Source organism: Ictalurus punctatus, chromosome 6 (assembly GCF_001660625.3).
Source record: "Ictalurus punctatus breed USDA103 chromosome 6, Coco_2.0, whole genome shotgun sequence".
NCBI lineage: Eukaryota > Metazoa > Chordata > Actinopteri > Siluriformes > Ictaluridae > Ictalurus > Ictalurus punctatus.
In genome coordinates, this window is record NC_030421.2 from 15297246 (window position 1) to 15310567 (window position 13322).

Here is a 13322-nt window from a genome sequence, read left to right on the forward strand (position 1 = left end):
TGCTGTGATACAGTTGTGTTATGATTAGGGCTGGGTACCAAAAGTCTGTACCCAAAAGGCACCAACTACAACATTTCGTTACTATTGAGTATCACATTTTCAATACAGAAGAAGACCACATTGGAATCCACTCCTGTCAGTTAAAAACAGGAATACGATGATGTGGTGGGTAACTGGACAGCTGAAGATTGGGAAAGCTTTGCTTGTTCCAATATTTAATTGCCCAGTTTGGGTGAAACTGTGTCCACTGTAGCCTCAGATTCATACTCTCATATGCTATTCTGGGAAGACAGAAGTAAAGCCCGATGTGATCATCTGATGTTGTATCCCATCCACCTCAAAATTCAATGTCTTGTGCATCCTCAGATGCTTTTCTGTTCTCAATAGGGCCATGGTTAAAGTCGATAAGATAACATATTTTACTTATTCTGATGTTCGATGTGAACATTAATTGAAACTCTTGACTTGTATCTGTTATGCATTGTGCTACTGCCACATGATATATACATATACACACACAGTTATGAAGAAACTGTAATGCTACAGCATACAAAGACATCCTATACAATTGTGTGCTTCCAACTTTGTGGCAAAAGATTGGGGAAGACCCACATATGGGTGTGATGGTCAGATGTCTACAAACCTGTCGTATATATATATATATATATATATATATATATATATATATATATATATATATATATATAGTATAGGTTATATAGTATGATCTGCAGTGGTAACAAAAGTGGGTGTTTTGTTTGTCACAGTTTTTCACAGATTGGTATCTGTATTGAAAAAATAAACAGCTCTGATTATGACTATGATGTATAGTATTTCTGTTCTGGGTCCATTATGTTACTGAGTTTTGATACAGTTGTGTTTTGGCTTTGGTACAGTTTGTTATGGCTGAGTTGTGTTACTGTGTTATGACTGTAATATAATTTTTCTAAGACTGATATACGGTTGTGTTGTGGTTGTGTTATGGCTGTGATACAGTTATAGCTAAAATCCAGTTGTGTTATGGTTATGTTGTGCTACTGTATTTTAATTGATATACAGTCATATTATGGCTGTATTATGACTGTGATACAGCCATGATATAGCTTTGTTGTTACTGTGATCCAGTTGTGTTTTGGCTGCATTGTTCTACTGTAGTATGGAAACTATATTTGTATATATTTAAACATATTTATTATGGGTGGAGTTTCTTACTGTGCGGTGGGAGATCCAGGTGTTATGGCAATATTGCTGAGTGCCACCTAGTTCTTGGGTCAGCTGACTTCGCTCTATATACGAATGTAACTCAGCCACTGAGCTCAGCATGATAACCTACTCACACAAATACACACAACATTTTCAACATATTCTTTACACATCGTATGCGTAATGTATATAGAAACACCAACAGATAAAAAGTTGCTCACTTACCGGCACTTTCATCTTGAAATCGTCTCCATGGAATTTGAAGAAAATGTCTGAAAGAGTGCGCTGGAGGAGTGTGTGGGGCCGCAGCACCAGGACCAGCCGTAGGTTTCCTGGGAAGCCACTCTGGAAATATATAACAAAATAGCACTCTCATAATCCTATCCTATTTTTGCAATCACATGATCAACACCAACTTTCCCATTTTTAAACTTGTTGATGGAGAAATATCCTAATACAATAAATATACTGGTCCTCCTATGACTGATTATGTCTTTTTAGTGTAATGTCTTATAATTAACGTGCCCTCACTTACCGAGATACGGAGTAATGTCCCTTTCACACATGTCCAGCGATCCTGGCGCCTGTCAATCACTAAGATGAAGCCCACCCCTGCTGCACTCAAACTGAAACACACATTATTGTCACCTCCAGAATTATTAGTACCATTCAGGAGAACAGGCAAAAAATATGATATTAAATAGGCATTATGGTCTTATACACAAATTGTGGAAATTACTTATCTCTACTGTAACTTAAATCATTTTCATAATAGCATTTTCTCTCAAAACTTACATGGTAAAATTGTTGACACTCCTAAAGAATATATTATTTACTCTGTTCCACAACTCTATTGTCGTTGACCTAATATAAAATTTTGTTATCCATCACTTGGGAAAAGCTAAATACCTTTCAATACCAAAGAGGCAGATGGTTATATCCATTACAAATCAGGTAATAGATATAAATGGATCTGCTCTGGTTCTGTTTTTCAGCTGATGGTCCAGGGGCTCTCATGAAGATTGATAGCAACATGATATTTTAGCCCAAATCTGGATGCCATTTTAAGAATTGGCCTTAGAAGGCTCATTCAAGAAGATAATCAAAATCAACACAGATATGGTTGAAGGAATGCAAAATCTGTATTTTGCAATGGCCATTTCAGTCTCTGGATTTGAAGTTATGGTCTAACACAGAAGCCCAACCTAAGAATATAAGGGTGCTTTAAAGGTTCTGCAAGAAGGAAGGGTGAATGGGAGATGGTCAGGTTTTTCCCCTCCAAGGGAGACAAATATTAACTGTGTGGGGTGCCAAAAAGCGTAAGGAAAAAATGAGGAGGAGAGAAAAATTAATAATACAACAGACTTGTAGAAATCAGGGATGAACAGAATCATTTTAATAAATTCTATTTAAAGCTGTCTTTACCTGGGAACACTTGTCAGATAGGTGAGAACATTGTGAAACTCTTGATCACTGATCTCACCAAATGATGTGAATTCTGGGAAGATAATGATAGGACTGCCATCCTGCCCTCTGCCACCTAAAGTAAAGTCAAAACAGACACTATTGAAGAAAAGATCTCAACCAGCAGGGGGCAATCAGGGACAAATTTACTACCCCAATTCCGAAAATGTTAAAATGCTAAAATATTAAATGTACTTTGACTTGTATTTAACCAAAAGGTATTTGATGTTTTACCTAATCAACTGCATAGTTTTTTGAAGATTTATAAACTTTTATTTTTAAATTGATGCATGCAACACGTTCCCCAAAAATTTGGGAAAGGGGCCATTTAGGACTAATAGCAATGTGACAAGTTGAAATAAGAAGGTGATGTGAAACAGGTGAGGCAATCATCTAATTATAGTACATAAGGAGCCTCCAAAAAAGGCCTAGTCCTTAAACAGCAAGGATGGGTCGAGGTTCGCCAATCTGCCAACAGATGTGTCAATGAATAACCCAACACTTTGAGGACAACATTCCCCAAAGACAAATTGGTAGGATTTCATGCATTTCACCTTCTACAGTGCACAATATAATTAAAAGATTCAAATAATCCGGTCAAATCTCAGTGCGTAAAGGGCAAGGCCGAAAACCACTTCTGAATCCGCGTGATCTCCGATACCTCAGATGTCTTAAAAACCGTCCTGAGTGTATAATGGACATCCTGACATGGGTTCGAGAGTACTTTGGTTAACCTTTGTCAGTCAACACCATTCACTGCTGCATCCACAGATGCAAGTTAAGGCTTTAATATGCAAAGCAGAACCCATACATCAACACTGTACAGAAGCGCCACCCACTTCTCTGGGCTCGGTCTCATCTGAGATGGATAGTAGCACAGTGGAATCGTTTTTGTGGTCCGACGAGTCACCATTTCCAATAGTTTTTGAAAAACAGCCGTCGTGTTCTCCAGGCCAAAGTGGAAAAGGACCATCCAAGCTGTTATCAGCATCAGGTCCAGAAGCCAGCATCTGTCATGGTATGGAGGTGCCCATGGCATGGGCAACTTGCACATCTGTGAGGGCACCATTATTGCAGAAAGATATGTATACATTTTGGAGAAACATATATGCTGCATCCAGAGCAGGACAACACCAAACCACATTCTGCCCGGATTACAAGCCCATGGCTGCGTAAGCAGATAGTGCGGATGCTAGCATGGCCTGCCTGCAGTCCTGACCTGTCTCCAATTGAGAATGTGTGGCACATTATGAAGTGCAAAATAAGGCAAAGAAGGCCCCGTACAGTTGAGCAGCTGAAGAAATGCATAATGGATGAATGGGGGATAATTCTGCTTGCCAAACTTAACCGACTGGTGTCTTCAGTGCTCAAACACTTGGTGATGTTACACGGTGGTAAACAGTCAATTGTCCCAACTTTTTTGGAGTGTGTTGCAGTCATCAGATTTTAAATGAGTGTATATTTTCAAAAATAAATTCACAAAGTAAAACATCAAATAATGTGTTAATAATGTTTTCCATATAGTACAGGGTGAACTGACTTTTCAAATGACTCTTTTTGTTTGTTTGTTTTTGCATTTTCCATACTGTCCCAACTTTTTCAGAATTGGGGTTGCATTTTGAGCTTCTATAGTGATGGCACTGACTCTTTTACACACATGCACATGACTGAAATGCTGTGATATACTTGGATCCGTCAGCTGACAAACTGATATATTTCTGATACTGTATGTATCTGCTTGTATGTCGGAATAAAAACATTCCAGACAATCAATGTGGATATGAGACAGAGACACACTAAAATGTGATGTCACCAACCCTCCCAGGTTAAAAATAGATCACTGGTCTGTATAATGACTCAATCGTGTGTGCTGTGTTTCATGAAAACTATTTTCTCAGGTTTTTGGCTGTCTAGGGAAAAGAAGTGCGAGTAGGCATGGTGACAGAGAGAGACAGAGAGACAGAGAGTGAGAAAGCAGCAGGGCAAAAGTCCCCAAGTCTGCCACGTGATCAAAATATTAATCTGGCTAGTCATGCCTATTCTTCCTGTCTCCGTGACAACAGGGTAGTGCATACACAGTCATCGTTTAGCTCAGTGTGCTTCATTTAAAAGGAAACAAATCGGTCAGCAGCTACTATTTCTCTCAATCTCCTGCACATGCACTCAGGTGACCCTCTGCTGTGCGTCGGTATTTAATTTTAACAATACTTCAGAAAAACCGTCATGTAAAATATTGACTTGCAGTGAATCTGGCTAGTTTCTGCATATCAAGCTTTTGTTTACATTTTTCAGGCCAGAAATGAACTCCATCTTGAACAAGGCTGCTCAGCTCTGCAATTATCCTCCAAAAGGCAATGCACAAGGAATATGTATTTTTGCACAGAGTGGATAAGGTGTTTATATTGTAATTGCAATTCACCACACAGGCAGCAGAGGTTAAAAGAAGAATGTGTTTTTCTAATATTATTTTTTCCTTATGTGTTCAAAACCTGAAATCTTGTGTACAATTATCTCTACACCAACTGTTTTCAGAGTTCATACTGTACATGCTCCTTCTGTTTGCAAGATTGTGAGAAATCATGGGTGCAACATGCAGTGTTAGTTGTAACACCTGTTACATTTGTACGTCATCTAGCATCAGGTCCTCTCAGGCTATTAAGAACAGCAAAAGGTGGCAACACTAAGACAGAAAACATGCTCACTAATATTTGTGCACTTAAGAATTCATTTCTTATGGATGCAGAGTGCATATCCTTTTTAATAGAATAATAGAATTATAGTTAAACCACAAAATCCATATATAGTAATCATAGTTACTATGATATAAAAAAAATGGAATAAAAATTAAAACAAACTATTTTTTTTAAAAGAATGCCATCTTTATGAGCTCTGCATCCTCAATCAATTATAGTACATATGTAAATGAGTGATTGTTTTGTGTGTGTTTCTCCATACAGTATGTGCACAACGGATCACTGAACACTTTGGGAACACTATACTAACACTGGGTAGGGCCTCCCTTTGCTCTCAAAACAGCCTCAATTCTTCATGGAATGGATTCCACAAGATGTTGGAAACATTCCTTTGAGATTCTTGTCCATGTTGACATGATTGCATCATGCAATTCCTGCATTACACTACCTCCACTAGCCTGAGGTGGAGAGCTGTAATTCCAACCACACAAGTTTGCAATGCAGTTGGAAAATATTCATTAAAACTATGGTTTCAGAAAACACCAAATCGTTGAACTATGTTCATAATGGCAGAATTTGCGATCATAGTTGGCTAACAATGTTTTTGGGAAACGCATCCCTGGACTGTTGGTATATAAGTTTGGTATACCAACCTGCTGTTGGTACCAAATTCTGACCCTGTGTATCACATTCATTCATCAGACCAGGCTGTGTTTTTCCAGCCTTCAATTATCTAGTTTTGATGAGCCTGTACCCACTGCAGCCTCAGCTTTCTGTTCTTGGCTGACAGAAGTGAAACCCGACGTGGTCTTCTGCTGTTGTAGCCCATCCACCTCAAGGATTGATGTGTAATATCAAACAATTTGTTATGCCCCACTAAATCTGAGGAGACCAGTTTCATGAATTTGGGACCAACCATTCATAAGTTATAAGCAAAAATGTGCTTTTTTGTTCTGAAACTGTACAGGTACCGTCAAGTCATGATGGCTATGACATATACCAAGTTTGGTATAAACACACTAAAGCGTTTTGAAGATATAGCCTCATGTCCATTTTGGCATGCTTACCTTTGGATTTGTTTGCACGTTGTTCGAGAACGGTTTGGTTCTCAAAAAGAACCAATCAAAAAATTTATGTTTGGTTTATCAAAAAGCTTTTGATAATTTTTTGCCAGCATAGTCTGAAGATGATCTCGTTTTCAAATTTTGTGAAAATCGGATGAACAGTTTAAGAGGAGTTCCAAAAAGTAGTTTTTTTGGAAAATTCAAAATGGCGAAAAATCTAGTCAGGCATAAAACCAGGCATAAAATCCATTCATCTCAGCACGAGCCAAGGAATCAGGGTGAAGAAAGAATTTGTTTCTAGCACATACGGTTCAAAAGTTATTAGCATAAACGTGAGTGCAACTTTGAGCTGTTGGTGGAGCTAGAAGGTTAGAGATAGAGATTCCAAAATTGCTCTGACTAATTTTGGGACTGTCCTCTATCTGTGTGCCAAATTTCATAACTTTCTCACAAGTGGTTCTATGGACTGCCATAGACTCATGAGCGGAAGCAGAAGAAGAAGTGGAAGGATAATAATAAAGAACATTAATGAAAACAATAGATTCTAAGCAAAGGATGCTATAAGATAAAATAAAAGTGCCAAATAATTAATGAATAAAATTAATTTTACCCGACAGGAAGGCAAACTTCTTCTTCAGTTCAGTGATAATGTCAGCAGCACAGATTGGACTTGTCTCCTTTTGCATAATCTCATCTGTAAAGACACAGACAGTTATGTTTCAGTGAATAGACACACACAGCAGTAGATACGTAGATGACCATATAAAATTAAAGGTTACTTCCTTTTACAGAGCTTTGCATGACTAATATATTCATGTTTGATAAACTAGACTTCAGAAAACTTCAAATGTATGTGGGAAAGTACGCTTTCTTATGTTTTTTATTTTTTTTTAGGTAGAATTTAAGGGTATAGTAATGAATAAAAGAGCGTATTTTGCCCAGAGGGGCTCCCACGCACAGTCTCAGACAACAGGCAAAGGTGGGACAGAGTACACCTGAAGAACACCACCCTGAGGACAGTAACACACATGCACTGATAGAGATGCGGTATGACTTATACACACCACAATGATTTCTGAATATTTACTACAAAGGTGTCATTAAGAAACAAGAGAACGGTGGTAGGATTTCAGAGTCAGGTTCATGCCCTTGGGAAATTTACACAGTCTCACACACACACACACACATGCACTCAGAGGGGCTCAGAATTTTCATTCAGCTTCTGTTACAGTGGACATTAGAGCCAGTTAACTGCCATGAGTAAGTGAGTCTCACAGGCATATCCCTTTTCCCTTTCACACACACACACACACACACACACACACACACACACACACACACACAATTTTCATTACACCAGAGTTAAAAACTGTAAATGGACTTGTGGACATAGTCTTGAGAGTTTTGTGTCAAGTTAATCTTTTTTTTTCCCTCTGTAATACTAACTACACCTTAATAGTATAAAGATCAAAATAGCATGAACAAATTTGGACGACATTCATGTAACAAAATAATAACAAAAACAATGTGAAAATATGGTCAAATAAAATTTCAGGCCCACTCGCAATAGACAGAAAGTCTATACAAACAAAGTAAATACAATTAAACATTAAAAAATTTACATTTAAAGGCATCATTGCATGCAGCATTGTGTCTACACAAAGCTTTTTATATGTGTGCAAGCTTGTAAAACTTGCTCATAGAATGTTTGTTCTCTTCCATCACACACTCACACACTTTGCTTTATTATAAGGTCATGTGATCAGAAGCTTCTTTGCAAATGAGACAAAATTGTTTATTTTTCCTTCTATAACTTACTGTAGAGATGACGACAGCAGAGGGTCAACCGGTGATATTTTTCTGCCTCTTTCAGTGGAATGCGTATGCATCGTTGTCTGTTTTGTACATCCATCTCTTCTGACTGTCCGCCACCTCAAAGCTACTCTCTCATGGTCTAATATGAGACGGCTCTTAGCCACATCCAGCTTGTGTGGGAACTCGCTACCTGAGACATGTGCTTGAATCAATTAACATCTCTCTCTCTCTCTCTCTCTCTCTCTGTTTCTCTTTCTAACACAATTTCAGTAAATCCTACACCCCCTATCATAAGAAACCCTTTCTCTTACTCCTGACAGTCATTAATGAATGGATGTCTGTGTGTGTGTGTGTGTGTGTGTGTGTGTGTGTGCGTGTATGTGTGTGTGTGTGTGAGTTTGATCTTATCAGGCCAAGTGGTATAACAAAGGCTGGATTCAGGCCATTCAAATGATGTTGTGTGCTATCTGTGTCCGCCATGATGAAAGTTACAGACTGTAGACTCTTAAACACTCATTCATGTAGCTACATTTCTATTTATTTGTACAGAGATAAAGCATCGTAATGTTAAAGTTATAAATGTTTGCAGCTTCCCTCTTACCACAAATTTAGTCAATCAACCATGTTCAGGTTTGCACTAGACCCATGAGGCTAAGGTGGCTAATAAGTCAGTGATGTTACTTTTTTCAGAAGTTATTTGATACGTAGAAATCACTTCTACTCTTCAATTCGACCACCAAACTTTGGACCAAACACCTATTACCTTAGTTGATGCTCGAACCAAGTGACACAAGTACTGTACTGTATGTGTGAGGTGATTTCTGTTATATGCTGCAAATCTAAAAATATAACATGCTAAAGATCCTATTATGGTTTGAATATGTGATGATTTCCCCTCTCTTCCTCTGACAGTATAAGAGATCACTTTCCTAACATTTAACACTTTTAGTAGAGCTTCTCGTTTTGTGACTTTCAATTTATTGTCACCAAGTCATGTGACCACTTGACTTCTATAACTTCCCTCTGACTGACTTATGTATAGATTTTAAAGAATACACCATTTATTATTTCATTACATAATGAGAAAAAAAAATATCCCATGCACTAGTCATAGACAATTTTCATCTCAACATGGCTTGAGGTGATGATTTTAAATGTATAACTATAACTATAAACTTCCCATTATTATTAGCTGTGTAGCACCAGTGCAAAACTAAGGAAGGAACCCTCAGACATCAAAGATTCCTGTTTGATTGACTACATTTGGTGTAAGGGAAAATCATGTCAAATTTATTTTTGGTCAAACTCATCCTTTAGGACTTGATAATGATAAAAACAGAGGACAAACAGAGGAAGACAAGAGGAAGAACGAAAGAGAGAGAAAACTAACAGAAAAATAACATTTGTCCAACTGTTGTAGAGTAAAAGCTAATGCTGTGCTAAATTACTTGAATATAGAAATTATACCAATAATTTTTAAAACAATAAGTTAAAAATAATAATAATAATAATAATAATTTTAAGAAATATTCAAATGGATACATCAATAATCACTGATATAGTGACCATCTTCACTCTTGGTAGACCTGTTTTTATACATTAACCATGCACCAGTAGTACATTTGAAAGTAGTCTGAATTTTAGTTGAAGGTAGTAAATAGGTAAAAAATACATTTTAATCACACTCACCCAGACCCAGTGCCAGTGTCATAAGGGGGAACTGTCCTGCTTCGCTCCCCCATTTGACGCACGGCTTCCTGGGCTTCCTTAACATGTTGTTGCTCAGCTCTTCTGCCTAGACTCCATTGCTAATAGTACAACTGGTAGACACTGTAAAAATGCAGCTATACTCCTATAATAATGATCTATTAAGCTAGTAGCTGTGTGTCTACAGGCCCACTATCTCCACAACTGAACTTACTGAACTATTACTGTGGAAAACCTCAGCTTTGTTTGCATTGCTTGTGATGTCTGGTTTTGTACTCAAGTCTGGCTACACACACACACACACACACACACACACACACACACACACACACACACACACACACAGCAGGGATCCCACAGGAAGCTATATAACATACATAGTACTTTCCCTTTTATGCCTCAGACAAGGGATCAATAGTAATAAATAATCAACATGCAATTATTTGGCACTTTCCAAAGTTTTAACACTTTTAGTAGACCTCCTCATTTTATTTTATGATCACTGTTGGCTTTTCTGTGTGGCCTTTCTGAAAGTCACCAAGTAATGACCACTGCCCGTTTCATAAATTCCTGCAGACAGGCATTATTTATATTCACTTCCATTTCATCGGCACTATTAACATTAGCCCTTTTCACTCAGCAGCTTTACAGTATCTGGATGAAGATATAGGAGATTTTCATCACTTCTGCTGCTAAAATCCTGCAGTTTCTTGTGCCTTGGGCCTCCTATATGGAGGAATGGTCTCAGACCCCTTGCCATGTATTCTCCAACCTCATCAGGCATTATAGGAGAAGACTCAGAGCTGTTATCTTGGTAAAGGGAGGTAGCACAAAGTATTAACTAAAAAGGTGGCAATAATTGTTGCACACCTATATTTAACAAATATATTGTTGTTGTTTTTTTGATAAACTTATGCTGTGTTTGCAATTGCTTGATATCCACGAGAGCATTTTTGTGAATATTTTTAACAAACGATCAAAAGGTTAAACAGTAAAGACAATTTCACAGTCTTTTTTGCTAATATTTACCAAGGGTGCCAATATTAGTGGAGGGCACTGTATAGTCCTGTATATTACCCAATAGAAATAAAGGGATCAATGTCCCGAAGTCTAAGCAATATGTCACTAAATTCTGTAAAGTTTAAAATTTTATGTCAAAGATGCCATAAAATGAAGTAAATAAAGTAATACAGTCATTTAGAATAATTAAATGACAGATAATTTTTTTTTTTTTTTTAATGAAATGACACAGTAATAAAAATTTTTGACATGACCACCCTTTGCCTCAGGCCCCTTTATAGTCATGCAGATTTATAAGAAAATTAGCTGGACATTTTTTCTTGTATCTGTTTCCGCAGCCTTCGCTACTTTTGTTAACTTTGAATGTTATTAATATGAATATACAAATTCCTAAAGGAAGCTGGGATATTCAGAGGAAATTATTATTTCTCACTATAATAAATAACTTCCTTGTGACAGTCATATACTATGTACAATCAGGAACAAGCATGTGCTGTTCAGTAAGGACCTTCACTTTCAATTTTGAGTTAATGTTGCTTGTTTTTTTGTTTTTGTTTTATTGTTGTATTTTCTGATTTGATGTTGTGTTTTTTGGTAGTTAATGCATTTTGCACTCCTGGAAGTTTACTAAACTAATGTGTTTTTAGCACTACATATACAGTGGCAAGAAAAAGTATGTCAACTTTTTGGAATTTCATGGTTTTCTGAATAAATTTGTCATAAAATGTGATCTGATCTTCATCTAACTCAAGGGTATTGACAAATATAATGTGACTAAAATAATAACACAAAATAAATTCTGATCTTTCATGTCTTTATGGAGAACAACCAAAAAACTCATAGTACTTGTGGAAAAAGTATGTGAACCCTTGAGTTAATGACCTCAAAAAAGCTAATTGGAGTCAGGTTTTAGCACACCTGGAGTCTCGTTAAGAAAATTAGTTTGGAGGTGTGGACTACAGCTACTTTGACTGAAAAAAAACCCTCAAACTTTTGGAGTTTGCTCTGCAAAAGAACCACATGCTTATGTGAGCCATGCCTCACCAAAAAGAGCTTTCAGAGGATCTATGATCAAGAATTGTTGATTTATATAAAGCTGGCAAGGGTTACAAAGTGATTTCAAAGACTTTAGAAATTCACCAGTTTACAGTTAGGCAAATATTCTACAAATGGAGACACTTTGGGACTGTTGCTATTCTACCAAGAACTGGGCGCCCAGTCAAAATGACACCAAGAGCACAATGAAGACTCATCGATGAGGTAAAGAAACAACCCCGAATGACAGCCAAAGATTTGAAGGCATCATTGGAACTGGATAACGTTTCTGTTCATGAGTCTACAATATGTAAAACATTGAACAAGCAGGGTATCAATGGCAGGACACCACAAAGGAAGCCACTGCTTACTAAAAAGAACATTGCTGCACGCCTGAAGTTTGCAAAAGAGCACATTGACACTCCACAGCGGTATTGGCAAAATGTTTTGTGGACTGATGAAACTAAGATTGAACTATTTGGAAAAAGCACACGGCGCTACATCTGGCGTAGAAAGGGCACAGCATATCATCATGAAAACATCATCCCAACCATAAAGTATGGTGGAGGAAACATCATGATTTGGGCCTGCTTTGCCGCATCGGGGCCTGGCCAGCTTGCAATCATTGAATGGAAGATGAATTCCCAAGTATATCAGACAATGTAGAAGTTGGATGATGTGACAGGACAATGACCCAAAACACCAGAGCAAGTCCACAACAGAATGGCTTCAAAAAAACAAAATCCACCTTTTGGAGTGGCCAAGTAAGAGCCCAGAGCTCAACCCAATAGAGATGCTATGGAATGACTTGAAGAGAGCCATACACATGAGACGTCCAAAGAATATGACCGAGCTAAAGCAGTTCTGCTAGGAAGAATGGGCTAAAATTCCTCCTGAACTATGTGCAGGTCTGATCCACAGCTACAGGAAGCACTGGTTGAGGTAATTGCTGCCAAGGGGGGGTCAAACAGTTATTAATTCTAAGGGTTCACTTACTTTTTCCACTGCCATTTTGAATGTTGAATGAGTGTGTTCAATAAAGACATGAGGGATCAGAATTTTTTTTTTGTGTTATTATTTTAGGCACATTATATTTGTCAATACCCTTGACTTAGATGAAGCTCAGATCACATTGTATGATAAATTTATTCAGAAAACCATGAAATTCCAAAAGGTTCACATACTTTTTCTAGCCACTATATACATACACACATTTATAGCCTACACACAGTGGGGTCCAAAAGTATGAGAGCACTAGTGAAAATGCTTCTATTTGCAAATTTTATTATTGACAACAACTTGATTGAAAAGTTGAATCTTA

At 37.5% G+C, this 13322-nt stretch overlaps 1 protein-coding gene across 5 annotated transcripts in view; it reads right to left on the reverse strand.

Moving 5' to 3' along the window:
* Positions 1-13322, reverse strand: part of mcf2lb (mcf.2 cell line derived transforming sequence-like b) — a 43637-nt gene that overhangs the window by 26768 nt on the left and 3547 nt on the right. For 2 of the 5 annotated variants that reach the window (XM_017469289.3, XM_053680888.1), the window contains exons 1-6: positions 8243-8578; positions 7035-7118; positions 2629-2743; positions 1739-1829; positions 1429-1548; positions 1213-1329 (exon numbers count right to left, since the gene is read on the reverse strand). In XM_017469289.3, the coding sequence (XP_017324778.1) occupies positions 1213-1329; positions 1429-1548; positions 1739-1829; positions 2629-2743; positions 7035-7118; positions 8243-8336 (621 nt within the window). In that variant the 5' untranslated portion in view covers positions 8337-8578. Of the gene's footprint in view, positions 1-1212; positions 1330-1428; positions 1549-1738; positions 1830-2628; positions 2744-7034; positions 7119-8242; positions 8579-9928; positions 10148-13322 lie in introns of those variants that run through there. The other 3 variants (XM_053680889.1, XM_053680891.1, XM_053680890.1) reach the window with 3 other exon arrangements.